General features: G+C 37.0%; 1 protein-coding gene across 4 annotated transcripts in view; it reads right to left on the bottom strand.

Moving 5' to 3' along the window:
* Window positions 1-1,487: 1,487 nt before the first annotated feature.
* Window positions 1,488-14,258, bottom strand: part of LOC129242914 (uncharacterized) — a 66,041-nt gene continuing 53,270 nt past the window's right edge. For all 4 annotated transcript variants that reach the window (XM_054879842.1, XM_054879843.1, XM_054879845.1 and 1 more), the window contains exons 5-8: window positions 8,591-9,111; window positions 5,551-6,821; window positions 4,658-5,483; window positions 1,488-4,595 (exon numbers count right to left, since the gene is read on the bottom strand). In XM_054879842.1, coding sequence (XP_054735817.1) covers window positions 4,147-4,595; window positions 4,658-5,483; window positions 5,551-6,821; window positions 8,591-9,111 — 3,067 coding nt within the window. In that variant the 3' untranslated portion in view covers window positions 1,488-4,146. The remainder of the gene's footprint in view (window positions 4,596-4,657; window positions 5,484-5,550; window positions 6,822-8,590; window positions 9,112-14,258) is intronic.

Raw genomic sequence — 14,258 nt, 5'->3', positions numbered from 1 at the left:
ATAATCATATACACACATATGTATGTGCATGCATCATATATGCTATACATATATGTATATATATGTATTTTCTTTTTTTGTTTGAATAAACGCGTTAAAAGTTTCTTTAAGTTGTTAGTCAAACTATTTTTATTTTCTGTTTCTTAAATTTGTTTATTGTGAATATTTTTCAAGTTTATTGATTACTAATAATATTAAATAAGTGTTCATATTTACATACGGGTATAATGGTAAGTGGTAGATAGAAGAGAATACAGTACGATGAGTTTAGTTACAACAATATTTCAATCCATCAAACGAACGCACAGTCGTATGTGTGACGCTGAAGAATGTATGTATGTCTGTATGCATACGTTTGGGCGTTTGTTATGTACGTTTAGCTATGTACAGAAGAAGAATCGAAAAGTGATACACATTCATATGTTTAAATTTAAATTATTTACTGTGTATGTGTACATGGAGAAACATATGTATGCACTTGTACATATATTAATACATATATTGGAAAGGAACATTAATCGAAGTTGAGGTGAGTCTTAATAAAATGCAATTCTTAGCTTCAAATCATTTCTATCATATAATTTATTTACTGTTATTTGTTTTATTTATTTTCTTTAAGCTTTTCACACGCGCTTCATTCCTTGCTATACCTTTTTTTTTTTGTTTTTTTTTTCGCTAGAATAATTATATGTATATGTACTCGTATATGAGGAAATCTTTATTAGTATTATACATATAGTAAATGTAGATAGTGCTTTAAGATGTTTTGCTATATTTTATTATTTAATTAATCTTTTAAATTATTGCTTAACTCAAACGCGACGCTTTATACAAAAGTATTACTTTCAAAGACAGATTTATAAACAAATTATGATTAGATTAAATTTTTTTAATTTGTTGATAATATTTGCGATTGGCGCATATGTAAATATATTTTTATGTTAACGTTACATATTTTTTATATACCTACATACATATAAAGAGGTCGGGTTTACTTTTCTCTATAACATATTTTCGACTTGTTTTGTTTTTTCTCTTTCAAATTTTATATCGCACGACTACAAATAAATAATAATATGCATTAGATACAATAATAAAGTAACTCAAAAACAAAAAAATATTTATGTATTGATACGCACATAAAATAACGATAAAACGAATATACAAAACAATACATATAATTTTTTTTCATTCACGCTTAACATCAATGCAACACACGAGCGCATTATTATTACAAGTATATGTATGTATACATGTATAATATTTCCAAGTGGCACCACACGCAACAACAAAACATATTTGTTTTACATTTTTGGCAAATATTCAAACACAAATCAGTTTCTAGCAGCTTGCCGCAGCCTTTGCTTATATTCGGTAAACTAAGAAAAAAAACTGTGCATACAACTTTTCCGCTAAAATGGAACACAAAACTTTCATTGCTTGCTGAAGTGGAAGAGAAAACTTAAATTGTTTTGTGCTTAACGCAATTATTTTTTTTTTTTCAGTTATTGTGTACTTTCAGGTATTCAGCGTGAGCTGAAAAATGACGCTTTTGGAAAACCTTCCTTTACTCTAGAACACTAAAAGTAACAAGAATAAGATACTTGTACATATATGTAATAAGTTTCATTGACTGCATAATTGCATAGATAGTCCAATGGATCCTTAGTCGCAACCACTTTTCGGCAACTATTTGATTGACACATTTGGCACTACTACTGACTGTAATAAAACTATTTCAGGTATTCAAATTGACCAGAGCTCACAAAATCAAATAAATTCATGAAATTATAACAATTGCTCTTCTTTAATGCTCGCGAATTAATTTTTTCTTTTTCGCTACCAAGATTGATTTTTGGTTTTCATTTACTTTCTGCACGAAATACACACGCACATATACATACATATGTATAGCTGAGTAAAAGGGAATATTCATATTTGATTTTTTTTTGAACATTATAACAATCGTTCACTCAATTAATCAGATTCACAGAATTTATTTAGTAGTTGGAAGAACAGAGCAACACCGCTTCTGAATCTGTTGTAAATAGCCACGCAATCTGTAATTAGTCACGAGTGGAGAGTTTGTATGTAAAGGTATCTAGAACATAACCGCCGAACTTTTGCGCTTACTTACGCCCGCAGTCAGCGACAACGCAGACATCAGCTGCTCTTCCTCGTTGTCATATGCATACGGAAAATAGTTCAATTCTTAATCACAAATTAGTTATGGTTTAGTTTTTGTGTAGTCAAAAAACAAGTAGATGGAGGAGAAAATTGAGAGAGCAAAGAGAAATTTCATATAGAGGCGAAGCTGCAAATTCTTGCTGGAAGTATTTTGTAATCGCAATTGCCAACAGGGAAAACAGTGAGCTGTTTTGGATTTAGCTTATTTGGATTTATATAAAACAGAAAATTGTGTTTAAGAATTTGACAAGTTACAGGATTTTGTGCGAAGTGTTTTTTTTGCCATCAATAATTTCGCATCGGAGTTCACCCCAGTTGGTTGCAGTAAGTATAGTGAACTTTAGTGCTTGCACATTATTAAAAACAAAAAAATGAACTTTCATATATAGAAAAAATAAACAGAACGTTTATATTAATATATATATATAATTTTAATACAAAAAAAATATTCAACGGTCTTAGCGAGATTTACATGGTATGAATAAGTTTATAAGTTCGTGTACCATAAATTATGCTATAAAAGAAATACGCCAAAAGAAAAAAAAGAAAAACAAAAAACCTTTTCGGAGTTACCAAAATTTAACCAGCTATAAATTCATTTGCTGTATAGTATCACAACAGTATCTTCCTATAAATTTTCATTTCATAAAATATATTACATATAAACCTCTTGCTCAATGTCATCATCAACTTGCTCATTATTCATCAATAATATGTTTCAATCAAGAATTCGTACCATGTAATGCTGTATTATACGTTAAAAGAAATTTATTTTGTGCTTATACTTAAGAAAAACAAAATGTATCATTATTGTAGAGTGAAAATTTCGATTATCTTTAAATTATTAACTTTTCCCATACAATAATTATTTCCTGCCACATTCATTATTCAAAAAATATATACAAAATAAACAAAAAACAAAACATAAGAAAACCTACCGTCACCCTTTTCAAAGCATGTTTTTCTTTTTAATTTTGCGTCTTCAATTTTTTTAAGCCGGATAATTTTAGCTGAACGAAAAGCAGAAAACACGTTTCGTGCTTTATTTACCTGTGCTTCTTTAGTAACATAATATTTAAATAATTATTTATACATATATTTTTAAAATGATGAATTAGAAAAAAAAGAATTTATATACATATGTATATTTACTTATATTTCCTTTATTACTGATTTTTTATTTAATTTTTCTAGTTAATACATTCAAAAGCATTTCAAACGCGTGTAGTTTATCAACTATCCAAAATTAAAGGTTTTAAACCAAAAAAATAAGATCTGTTACTCTGTTTTGTGACAGGATTTGGTCAGAAGTTACGATAGCTTAAAGAGTAATGCAAACTAAACTGCCATTGGAAAAATAAACGTTCAATCGAAATCCACTTGTAAGACTCCTAGAATAGAGAAAAGTTTTGCTAAGCCATCGCTTCAGTTGTAGTACCAGTATACAACATTAGACATACATTTTTGTGGCATGCTGCTAGAGTCAAAGTTCTTGGCCGGGTGTTAACCCTGACTGTTCCACTAGCGTAGGCATAATTGTCACAGAAATGCAATAACAATTAAGACTTTTTAACCTATAATATTTTGTTGCTGTTTCTTTGGAAGAGCGAAATCGTTATGATTCCATGCTTACTTGTGATCAAAAGTAATTGTAAATTTGATTTTTTTTTGCTTTACATGTGAAACATTAAACATTTTTATTTTCACGCATTCGCACTTTAGAAATTAGTCAAACGAATAAGCAGTTCGACAAAAGAAATAACGTAACAAAAGCTTATTTTCTTCTCTCGAAACGTAACGCTAAGCGAAACAAATAAAAAACTGAACTTTTACTTTACGCAACTTTTCTGCATCCGCTCAAATGCGCACACTAAAATAAAATTTTTCTCTTCCCCTAACGCACACGTACGTATGCGTGCATTTATTTTGGTCCGTCGCGTTTCTCTACTCTTTCACTTTTTACACTTCGGTGGAACGTCCACTTTCATCGGAACGGGATAATTTACGCTCGCGCCCGCTACCCGGCACTCGTCCTGTCATTGAGCCCTGCATAGCGGCATGCACCTGCTGTTGTTGCATGCTTTGTAGGTGCTGTTGCTGTTGCTGAGCTGCCAATTGTTGTTGCATGAGTATAGCATGCGGTTGGCTGACAAAGCCTGCTGCAGCATGCGAATACGAGCTGGAAGCATTGGGATAAACGATAGCAGCGCTCATATTGCCGCCCATTGCTACTGCGGTGCCGGTAGGCAAATTGAAGCGCATTTTGGCCGCTGCTGCATTGGCGGCCGCTGCAATGACGGCAGCATTTTCGCGCGATGCGCTGCTAGTGGTGGTCGATTGAAAGGAGATAGACATGCCGCTGTCCAAAGAACCGACACTACCACGCCGTTGTGGCTTCTCGTTGCCAACTGTTGAAAAATTGAATTGCATTAGTTGGCGTGTATTTATATTTGTAAAGCAAAAAACTTACATTGCTCGTGCATATCGAGTAGACTGTTGCTGAGCGCACTCCGTTTCAATTGTTGCGCTGCGTCGTTCGCGTTTGGTGCTAATTCGCCTGCAGGTGTTGCCTGATAGGCGCCCACCTCTACGTCAGCTACGCCACTGTCACGATTCTCAGAACTCCCGGCTGTGCGATTGCGCGCCGATTTCTGTCGTTCCAGCTCGGCTTCGATACGCAACGCTTCCATCTCGTCCATTTCGCTTATGGACTCCTTTAGATCCTCGGCAAACTTGCAACGATCGTGCTCGTTACGCGCATTGAATGTGATCAATATTTTGCCGTCAACCTTTTGCGAAAGTTGTATGCAAAATGGATAGTTGGCCACGTCAAGCAGTGAGACAACCATGCCACATAGCGGGAAACTGTTGCGGAACGTGTAGGTCACGGATGACTTTTTCTTGCTAAATATCTTTGTAATCACCAGCAGATCGTTGAAGAGGAAAACTTCGCGCTGATGTACGCCAGGGCGTTCTTTCTTATTTACATCGGGTATTTCATAGAGGCGACAATAGCAGACGAGGCGACGATGTGGCAACGCCAAATTGGGCTTCTTGCCCACAATGGTGGCCTGCACCTTCATCACTTGTGTCACATGATCACTTCCCGGTTTGAATTCATTAGCCTTCACGCGCTCATAAATGCCAGCAAGCATATCCTTTTCGATGTCATGACAATCGTCAATTCCACGCAAATTCTTAATGAAATCCTCCACACGCATGCGGCGCTCTGGCTTCAGATTTGGTGTGTGTAAGTCGGTGTTTAGCATAATGATGGCGAAGGCCAGTACAAAGATCTGCAATGTAAAGAGATTGTAATGAAGAAGTTCATATTCAATTTCAGCAAAATTAATTTTCACTCACCGTATCTGATGATCTCAGTCGTCCAACTATGTCCTGGTTACACTGGCAGAAACGCTGCGAGAACACCTCCATCAAACGCTCAATTTTCTGTGCTTCACCCGGCATGCGGAAATAAGCCTGGAATTTGCGCAATGCCACATCTACTTGCATGCCGGAAAGGTCCAACTCCATCGCGAAACAATTCAACACCGCCATATTGAATTGGTTCTGCAGGTTCCCCAAATACTCGCCGATCATCTGTCGCGATAAACCCTTCCGCGAGATGAGAAAACGCGCTACACCCTGTGGTGTGTTCTCAAGAAATCCACGTCGTATCAAATATGTGATGCCCTTCTCCGGCTTCTTATTAAATAAATTCAAGCCGACGCGATACTGTCGTTTCCGTATCGTTTCTGAAACCTTATAATTCTGCAATGGAGCCGTTGCATTCAAGTTATGATCCTGCTGCTGGTCGTGCTGTTCGTACTGTGCTGCAGTTGTGTGCGATGACACGGCATGATCATCCGCTGTATTGGGCGCACCAACAACTCCAGCAGAAACTACACTACCTGCCACAATGGCAGCTGTTGGCTGGGCGAGACTAAATGTGACTGCTGACGTATCAACATTGTGTACGAACTGTTGTGAACTCGACAGCGCTGTATTGCGTTTCCAAGTTTGTGGTGAATTCGAACGATCTGAACCAATATCACTATTCACTGCAATGCGATCAGCTGATGTGACGCTGGAATCACTACCTGAACTCTGCACAGATGTGAGACTGCCATTCTCGGCGCTCTTACACAGCCCATTCGAGCGCAATAACGAGGGGGGTGGCGGTGTTTGGCGCATCATTAGCATGTGTTGGTGTTGCTGTTGTGCGGCAAGATGTTGCGCATGCTGCTGTGCTGCGATGGAGGAGGTGCGCTTAGGCACTTCGGGTGGTACCTTTTTCCGTTCGGCAGAAGTGCTGCCGGGCGCACCTTTTGGTCGCATGTAAATCTGTGCCGCAGAATAGTAAGGGGTATGTGGCGATGTGCCACTGGCAACGCTCGCCCACGAGGTATTCAACGAGCTATCCAACTGAGAATTGCTCGCCGAGCTGGCGTAACTGGCTTCGTGTGGTGGCACATGATAGTAATGGGTGGCCAGATGTTGGCTGCCATAGAAATGCGGTTCGGTGGCATGTAGTAGATTTACATGTGGATGCGTGGAACCGGCCGAGCCGAGTGTGCCCGAAGATGTTGAAGAGGCGGAGGAGCCGCCACCGCCAATGGGAACCGAGGAGGCACCTAAAAGTGGTCAAAAAGGATATGTCAGAAAGCTTGTACGCAAATACAAATACCAATACATACGAGAGAATAGTTAAAAAATTAAAATAAAATAAATAAATAATAAAAATAAATTAAGGGAATAAAGTAAATCCCACATTTTTTATATGTATAATAAATAAAAAAAAAAATAAATAAATAATTGGCGCGTACACTTCTGTTAGGTGTTTGGCCGAGCTCCTCCTCCTATTTGTGGTGTGCGTCTTGATGTTGTTCCACAAATAGAGGGACCTACAGTTTCAAGCCGACTCCGAACGGCAGATATTTTTATGAGGAGCTTTTTCATGGCAGAAATACACTCGGAGGTTTGCCATTGCCTGCCGAGGGGCGACCGCTATTAGAAAAATATTTTTATTAATTTTGCTTTCACCGAGATTCGAACCAACGACCTCTCTGTGAGTTCCGAATGGTAATCACGCACCAACCCATTCGGCTACGGCGGCCGCCGTATAATAGTTCAAAATAAAATTGAATCCCGATTGACTCAGATGCCAAATTTCCATGTGGGAGCCTATACTTTTGAAGCAGTGCAGCATTTTAAGTGCCTAGGAGCTATGTTCGCATGTAGCAGTGATTCAACTTCCGCTGTCAGGGATCGCATCAACGCCGCCAACAAAGCATATTACGCCCACCTTAACTTGTTCAAGTCCCGACTTTTGTCTAAAGCTATAAAGTTTACTATGTACAAGACTCTTATTGGACCAACCCTAACATATGGTTGTGAGGTATGGACTCTTAAGGTTGATGATTGTGCTCAGATTGCTCGCATGGAAAGAAAAGTTTTAAGAAAGATCTTTGGCCCAATAAGAATGGATGATGGTACCTATAGAATCCGATTGAACTCTGAACTGAACGATCTAACTCAGAACGAGACAGCTGAGCGTTTTGCTTAAGCGCAGCGCATAAGATGGCTAGGTCATGTGATCCGTATGCCTGTTGACTGTACCGTGAAGAAAGCCTTGATAGGAAAGCTAATGAGCGTGAAGGCCAAAGGCAGACCGAGGAACCGTTGGATAGACTCAGTGTAACACGATCTTAAGAAGCTGGGAATACGTAACTACGAAGCAACAGCTCAAGATAGACCGCTTTGGAGGAGCATTTTGAAGGAAGCTTTGACGCACCCCGCGTTGTAACGCTATGAAAGAAGAGAAAGACTCAGTACCAAAGCCATTTTTACCATTTTTTAAAACTAATATGTGGGCCAGTAAGCATATTTTGTATTGCAAACCAGATTGGATATCTTAAAAACCCGAAAAATGCTTCAAACACGAAAACTGATAATACCGAAGTGCGTGGCGTCTAACCAAAAATTCCGCGAGATTAAGAAGTGTTTCCGATATAGTTCGCGGCAATCCTTAATAAATTATGTATATATATATATATACAATTGGCGCGTGCACTTCAGTTCGGTGTTTGGCAGAGCACCTCCTCCTGGAAGGTTCTACAGTTTTAAGCCTATGAAGAGCACTTTCATGACAGAAATACACTTGGAGCTTTGCCATTGCCTGCCGAGGGGTGACCGCTGTTACAAAAAACTTTGTATTTAATTTTTGGTGTTTCATGCTCGGATATTCGAGCCTACGCACTTCCGAATGGTGTGATTACCGTCAACCCATTCGGCCGTATAGTTACTTTATATTTCATAATAAGGTCAAATGAAATTAATTAAGGATATTTAAATTTAAAAATTTTCCTTATTGCTCTTTAACTATTTTTTAATAGCTCCTCACCTGACTGACTGCGTGGAATGGGGCTCCCATCCTGCTGACGACGCTCGCGCATCGATAGTGACCGCGTGGGTGGTGTGCGCGACGACATGGCATTTGACGAGACAATGGGCATAGATGCAGCACCTACACTACCCGGTGGACCAGCCAAGATGGTAACGCGCGGCTGTTGTTGTGTTTGTGACTGTTGTGCTTGTATTTGCTGTTGCTGCTGTTGTTGCTGTATCATATCCAGCTGAGATTCAGTTGCACTGCCATATGCCGAGGACAGTGATGAGTTGGAAGCAGGTCCATCGTCGGCGCCAATACCACCACCACCGCCGCCACCAGACACTATAAGTACACGGCGACTAAGACGCTTCTCAGCTTTGGCCATTGCGGTAATTGAGGCGAATTTTTTCACCATCATATAATGACGGAAGGCGCGCTGTATTGTTACGGCAGCATTACGTGCCCGCACGCCACCGTACTTACGCTCCAATAGTTCAATTTGTTTCTCCAACAAATCTTGTGAGAGCTCGTATCTGTAATGGCAGATGAAAAGATAATAGACGAAAAATAAGTATGTATGTATGTGTGTGTGTACACCAATAGGTGCGACATGAAAACAAAATGTCTGAATTGGAATTGCATAACATGCAATCACGTAAATATTACATTACAAGTAGCAAATACACCTACCTACATACATATGCACGTATATTGGTAAATATGTATGTAAATTTGAAAAAAAAAGCGTTTAGAAAATTGGAAATCGTTTACAAGCAACTATAATATGCCAAATAACACGTAGTTTATGGCATGTTTGCCGATTGTGGGGCTTTTAAGAGCTGCTGTCTGTGTTAGCCACTACGTACACTTTTGCTAGAACTGACAAGCCAACAACAGGGCTCTAGAAACTTTCGGAACTGAGCACAAGTTAAAAATGAAAATTTGCAATTTAACTTTCGTGCGCGTCACAAAACATCTGACGTACGCACACCCACAGCGAGACTGGAATACAATACAGGCAAAACAAGTGATTGTGAGAGAATACCCTGTAGAGAAGTTCTAAAAACGCGTAAGAATTTTGTGGCTGAATAATAGTAAAGAGGGTTTCATTCATAAAAAAAAAAACAGTACTAACAAGCAACATTTGAAAACTATTATTAAAAATTACCACCGAAATTCTGAATTGCTGGTATATCAACTCGTGCGAGCCTCACTACGTTCCCCATATAAATTGGGATTCTTTCAGTCTGCATTTAGGCAAATTTTGCACAAAGTTGTTTGCATACATCCTTATAAGAACAACTTATTCTATGCATTGATTAATTGAAAGTGTCGAGACTTTTCTATAGCCTACACAGACGGTGGCATTAATCGGGGTTAACGACTTAATTCTAAATTATCCCAGGAACTCAGTGTAACTAATGCGGATTGACAACTATACTTAATTCTCATAGTTTAAGCGGATTTGAAGAGTTTTCGATGGTCACACTGCCGAAAAATGACAGTTAATATATATTGAGAATGAAAAATAATGAAGCTTTCAAAGAGAAGAAAAAGAAAGACTGGAGTCAATGCTAGTTTGCTTTAACACGTTTGAAATTCCATTAGTTGTTTTGATATTTTAAATAATTATTTTTAGTATGAGGGCAGCTAATATCCGCATTTGTTGCCTGCGGTCCATCTTTTACTGACAAAACCATACAATAAGCATATCAGCTGTTCACTAATCCGCGTAACAACCGTCTGTCACACTACAATTTTCATCAAACTAACGCCGCCGTCTATTTAGGCTATTAGACGAGCTCATGAACGAGAAAGTGTCAACGCTTCGGCAGAGTTGCTAATTTCTTGTGTTACTATGGAAAAACCCAATAACATTTATTTTTGATGGCGAAGCACTCGGCTGTTCATATTGGGTGTAGCGAAAATTGTCTTTGGAATGTAACAGCTTCAAACAAAGCCAATAAATACAAGTAAAGACAAAAAATGCGGCTTCTCCGTATTTTATGACTGCAGATTCTTGAGTTGACTACTGTTTCTGAGGAAATAAGTTGCTGGTTTCAAGATTTACCAGTTGTCCATTTGGCAAAGAGAAGGCGTATGAACTGGTCATAAGTTCACACTTCAATTCCAATAGATTTCTCTGAGGGTCATCAACACATGCACAACTACATATACATGTTTGTGTGCGAGTATGCTTTCGCTCATCTGTGTGAAATTTTTTGCTTGTTTATGGTTGTACTTTGGTTGGGTGAGATAAGATAAATGCTTTTGTTGAAAATGGTATCTTATCAAACTGCTGTATCAGAGCAATGTCATTCTTACGGAAACCTTCACATACATTTACGGTTGTTGTATGAACTTTAAATTCTAGGCATATTTGTGAAAATCTTAAAGGATGCAAATAAAGGTATGAAGCATATTATTAAAATACAAAAATTATAAAACAATATATAAAAGTAGGTATTAAAAATATTCCAATTAAGTTCTTAGAAATGGCAAATCTTATCGTAACATAGCAAATCAATTGTAAAATTGTAAAAATAAAAGTAGGTATTCAAAATATTTTACTTGAATACTTTTTCCCCCCTTGAGTTCCTATTGTATTAATAAGCCATAACGAGACATAGAAATTACTTGAGTATTTGGAGCCGTAAATAACAATCGTATCAGTATAAAGTATTTTAGGCTGATAAGCTTAAGCTTAGGGCTAAGATATCTTTGTTTTTTCTTTGCTAAAATATAAAACAGGTGTGAAATACAGGGTAGACCAAAACTAGGTGTTTTCGGTTTATTTATGTTTTTTTCTTTTAAATCAGATAGAAACTGTGGGTTTTCGCTCCATAATAAACTCACAAGGTTACTCTCCATGTCTGATTTGAGTTCTGTTCCTTTTGCTAGGTTGCCACATCTGTGATTAACATTCCTGCCAAAATTTTATCGCCATTGCTTGACATTTCCAAAAGTTACACCATCTTGAGTACATCTACCTCTGTGCGTGTTTTTTATTTTTTTTTACAGTTTTAAAAATGAATTTAAATTTGTAACAACGAATTTGTATTAAGTTTTGCGATAAAAATGATGGGCTCAATGGTGCGAAAACCTTAGAAATGTTGGGAAACCATTTCGGTAATGATACTCTAAAGAAAGCAGCCGTTTACAAGTGGCATGAAGGCTTATAAGAAGAGAAATGAAGGAAAAGTTGATCAATAACTGCAAATTAACTATCAGAAAGGCTGCAGAAGACTTAATTTCTAAATTTTGACTTCATACATGCTTACTCATTACAATTTTCATACAGCCACGAAGTTCAGCAAGAACGTGAAGACAGTAATGTTGACTAATAGCTTGACCTTCAGGGACCCAGTGAATGTGGTAGATCGAACCAGATTACCAATTTTTTGATTTACACTACACTGACAGGGCAAAGTTACGGCTACAATAACAACAACAACAACAAAAATTTTTTTTCTATTGGAATCCGTTGCTTCAGTTGCTGGGTTTTCACAAAATATTTTTCGGAAAAAAATAATATTGGCTATACTCGTAATGATTTGTTTATAGAAGCGGAAGATACCGCGTTCGGAGGAGAAGGCTTCAAACTAAATCGTTGACTATCGACGCTTGCGTCATTCTTCTTTAGCAGCGTTATTCTCCTAAGTGAATAGCCACACCTAGTATACTTGTTTTTAATTAATATGATATTGATTATTTATTATCTTGTTTTTTTTTGGACTTGATTGCGACGCAAATAATACTCACAAAAGTTCTGCAATGTGTGCTATATTTTCAAATTACCCCAAATATAACTTTATTTAAAAATATTATTATCAATATGATTGAAGCGACAAAACAAATTATTAATAAATTTGGCTTAGTACAAAAATAATATGTCTGGATATATATTTATGTATGCATGTACGTACAATAGCATGGCCCAAAAAACATGTTTTTTCTTGATGTTACCCCCGAAATTTATTCTATGCGCAAAAAAATGAAGCACCTATTTAACAGTTTTTTAATATTTACCCTTACCGCCATCCAACGCTTTGAAAATTACTAGTGAATTACCATGGGAAAAATTCACATTTCCGAAAATTTGTTATACAATATTTACAGGTCGATATTATTCAATCCTCTCTTTTAATTACTCTTCACAAATGTGCAACTATAATCAACTAGGCTTTATTAATTTGATTTTTTACTCAAACATGAAAAACGATCTGATCGTACAGTTGAAGTTGATGACGCCCTAATCAAAGTAATAATCGATTCGGATCGTTACAGTACAACTCGTGAGATTGCAGAGAAGCTTCATGTATTACATACACGCATTGAAAATAACTTAAAATAACTTGGCTATGTTCAAAAACTAAATACATGGGTTCCTCACGAACTGAAAGAAACGCATTTATCGCAACGCATTAACAGCTGCGATTTGCTAAAGAAACGTAATGAAAATTATCCATTTTTAAAACGACTTATAACTGCCGATGAAAAATGGGTTGTTTACAACAATATCAAGCGGAAAAGATCGTGGAACAGGCTAGGTGAACCAACTCAAACAACATCAAAAGCTGATATCAGTTTGGTGGGATTACAAAGAAATTGTCTACTTTGAACTCTCATCACCCAACCGAACGATCAATTCTGATGACTACATTGAACAACTAACGAAATTAAACAATGCAGTTGCAGAAAAACGGCCCGAATTGACAAATCGAAAAAGTATCAAAATTATTGGAGCTTGGTTGGGACGTTTTGCCACATCCACCATATAGTCCTGACCTTGCACCATCTGATTACGTTTTGTTTCGATCGTTGAATAGTAAAATATTTCAATAATGATGGTGATGTCAAATCGTACCTGATTCAGTTTTTTGCTAATAAAAACCAGAAGTTTTATGAACGTGGGATTATGATGCTGCTTGAAAGATGGCAAAAGGTCATTGATCAAAATGGGTAATACATTACAGAATAAAGTTATTTAGTTAAATTGTCTTTGATTTTCTAAAAAAAAAATCGCAATTACTTGGTTGCCAACCCAACCCAGACCTCCAAAATGAATATTTTTAAATACTTGGTTTTTGGCCAAGGAAAAAATTCAGGGGGCATTTACTAGGTTGTTCAATAAGTCTTGCGGTTTGATAAAAGAGGGCATTGCTACTAGGCTAAATTTTTTTTTGTTATATTGGTATACTCTTCATTTAAACGTATATGTAGTTCCATTTGAATCTGTCAATCCATTCTTTGTTTACAAGCCATTTAGTATCGACGTGTCACAGTATTTTCTACAATGGAAAAAATCAAGTATCGTGCAGTGATTGAATTTTTATTATATTTTTGGGAGGTTTAAAAGCGTAGGAAATGTATAAACGAATGTTGAAAGTGTATAAGGACTTTTCGACATCAATAAGAACAGTTGGCAGATGTTTTGTTGAATTTAAACGTGAACGTACAAGCTATGAAAACGAGCCACGTCGAGGACGTCCAAAAGCAACAACATCAGAAATCATAGAAAAAATACAGGATATCTATCAGAAAATCATCGAGTGACTGAAAGAGATTTAGTAGAAGCCCCAAGCATCTCATTGGGCAGTGTAAGCAATATTTTGACTGAAGTATTGAGTTTCAGAAAGCTTTGTGCACAAAGGGTGCCACATTCGTTAACAAGGGAACA

Source organism: Anastrepha obliqua, chromosome 3, assembly GCF_027943255.1.
Source record: "Anastrepha obliqua isolate idAnaObli1 chromosome 3, idAnaObli1_1.0, whole genome shotgun sequence".
Classification (NCBI taxonomy): domain Eukaryota; kingdom Metazoa; phylum Arthropoda; class Insecta; order Diptera; family Tephritidae; genus Anastrepha; species Anastrepha obliqua.
The sequence above is the reverse complement of the archived record's forward strand: the minus strand, read 5'-3'. Positions and strand labels throughout refer to the sequence as shown.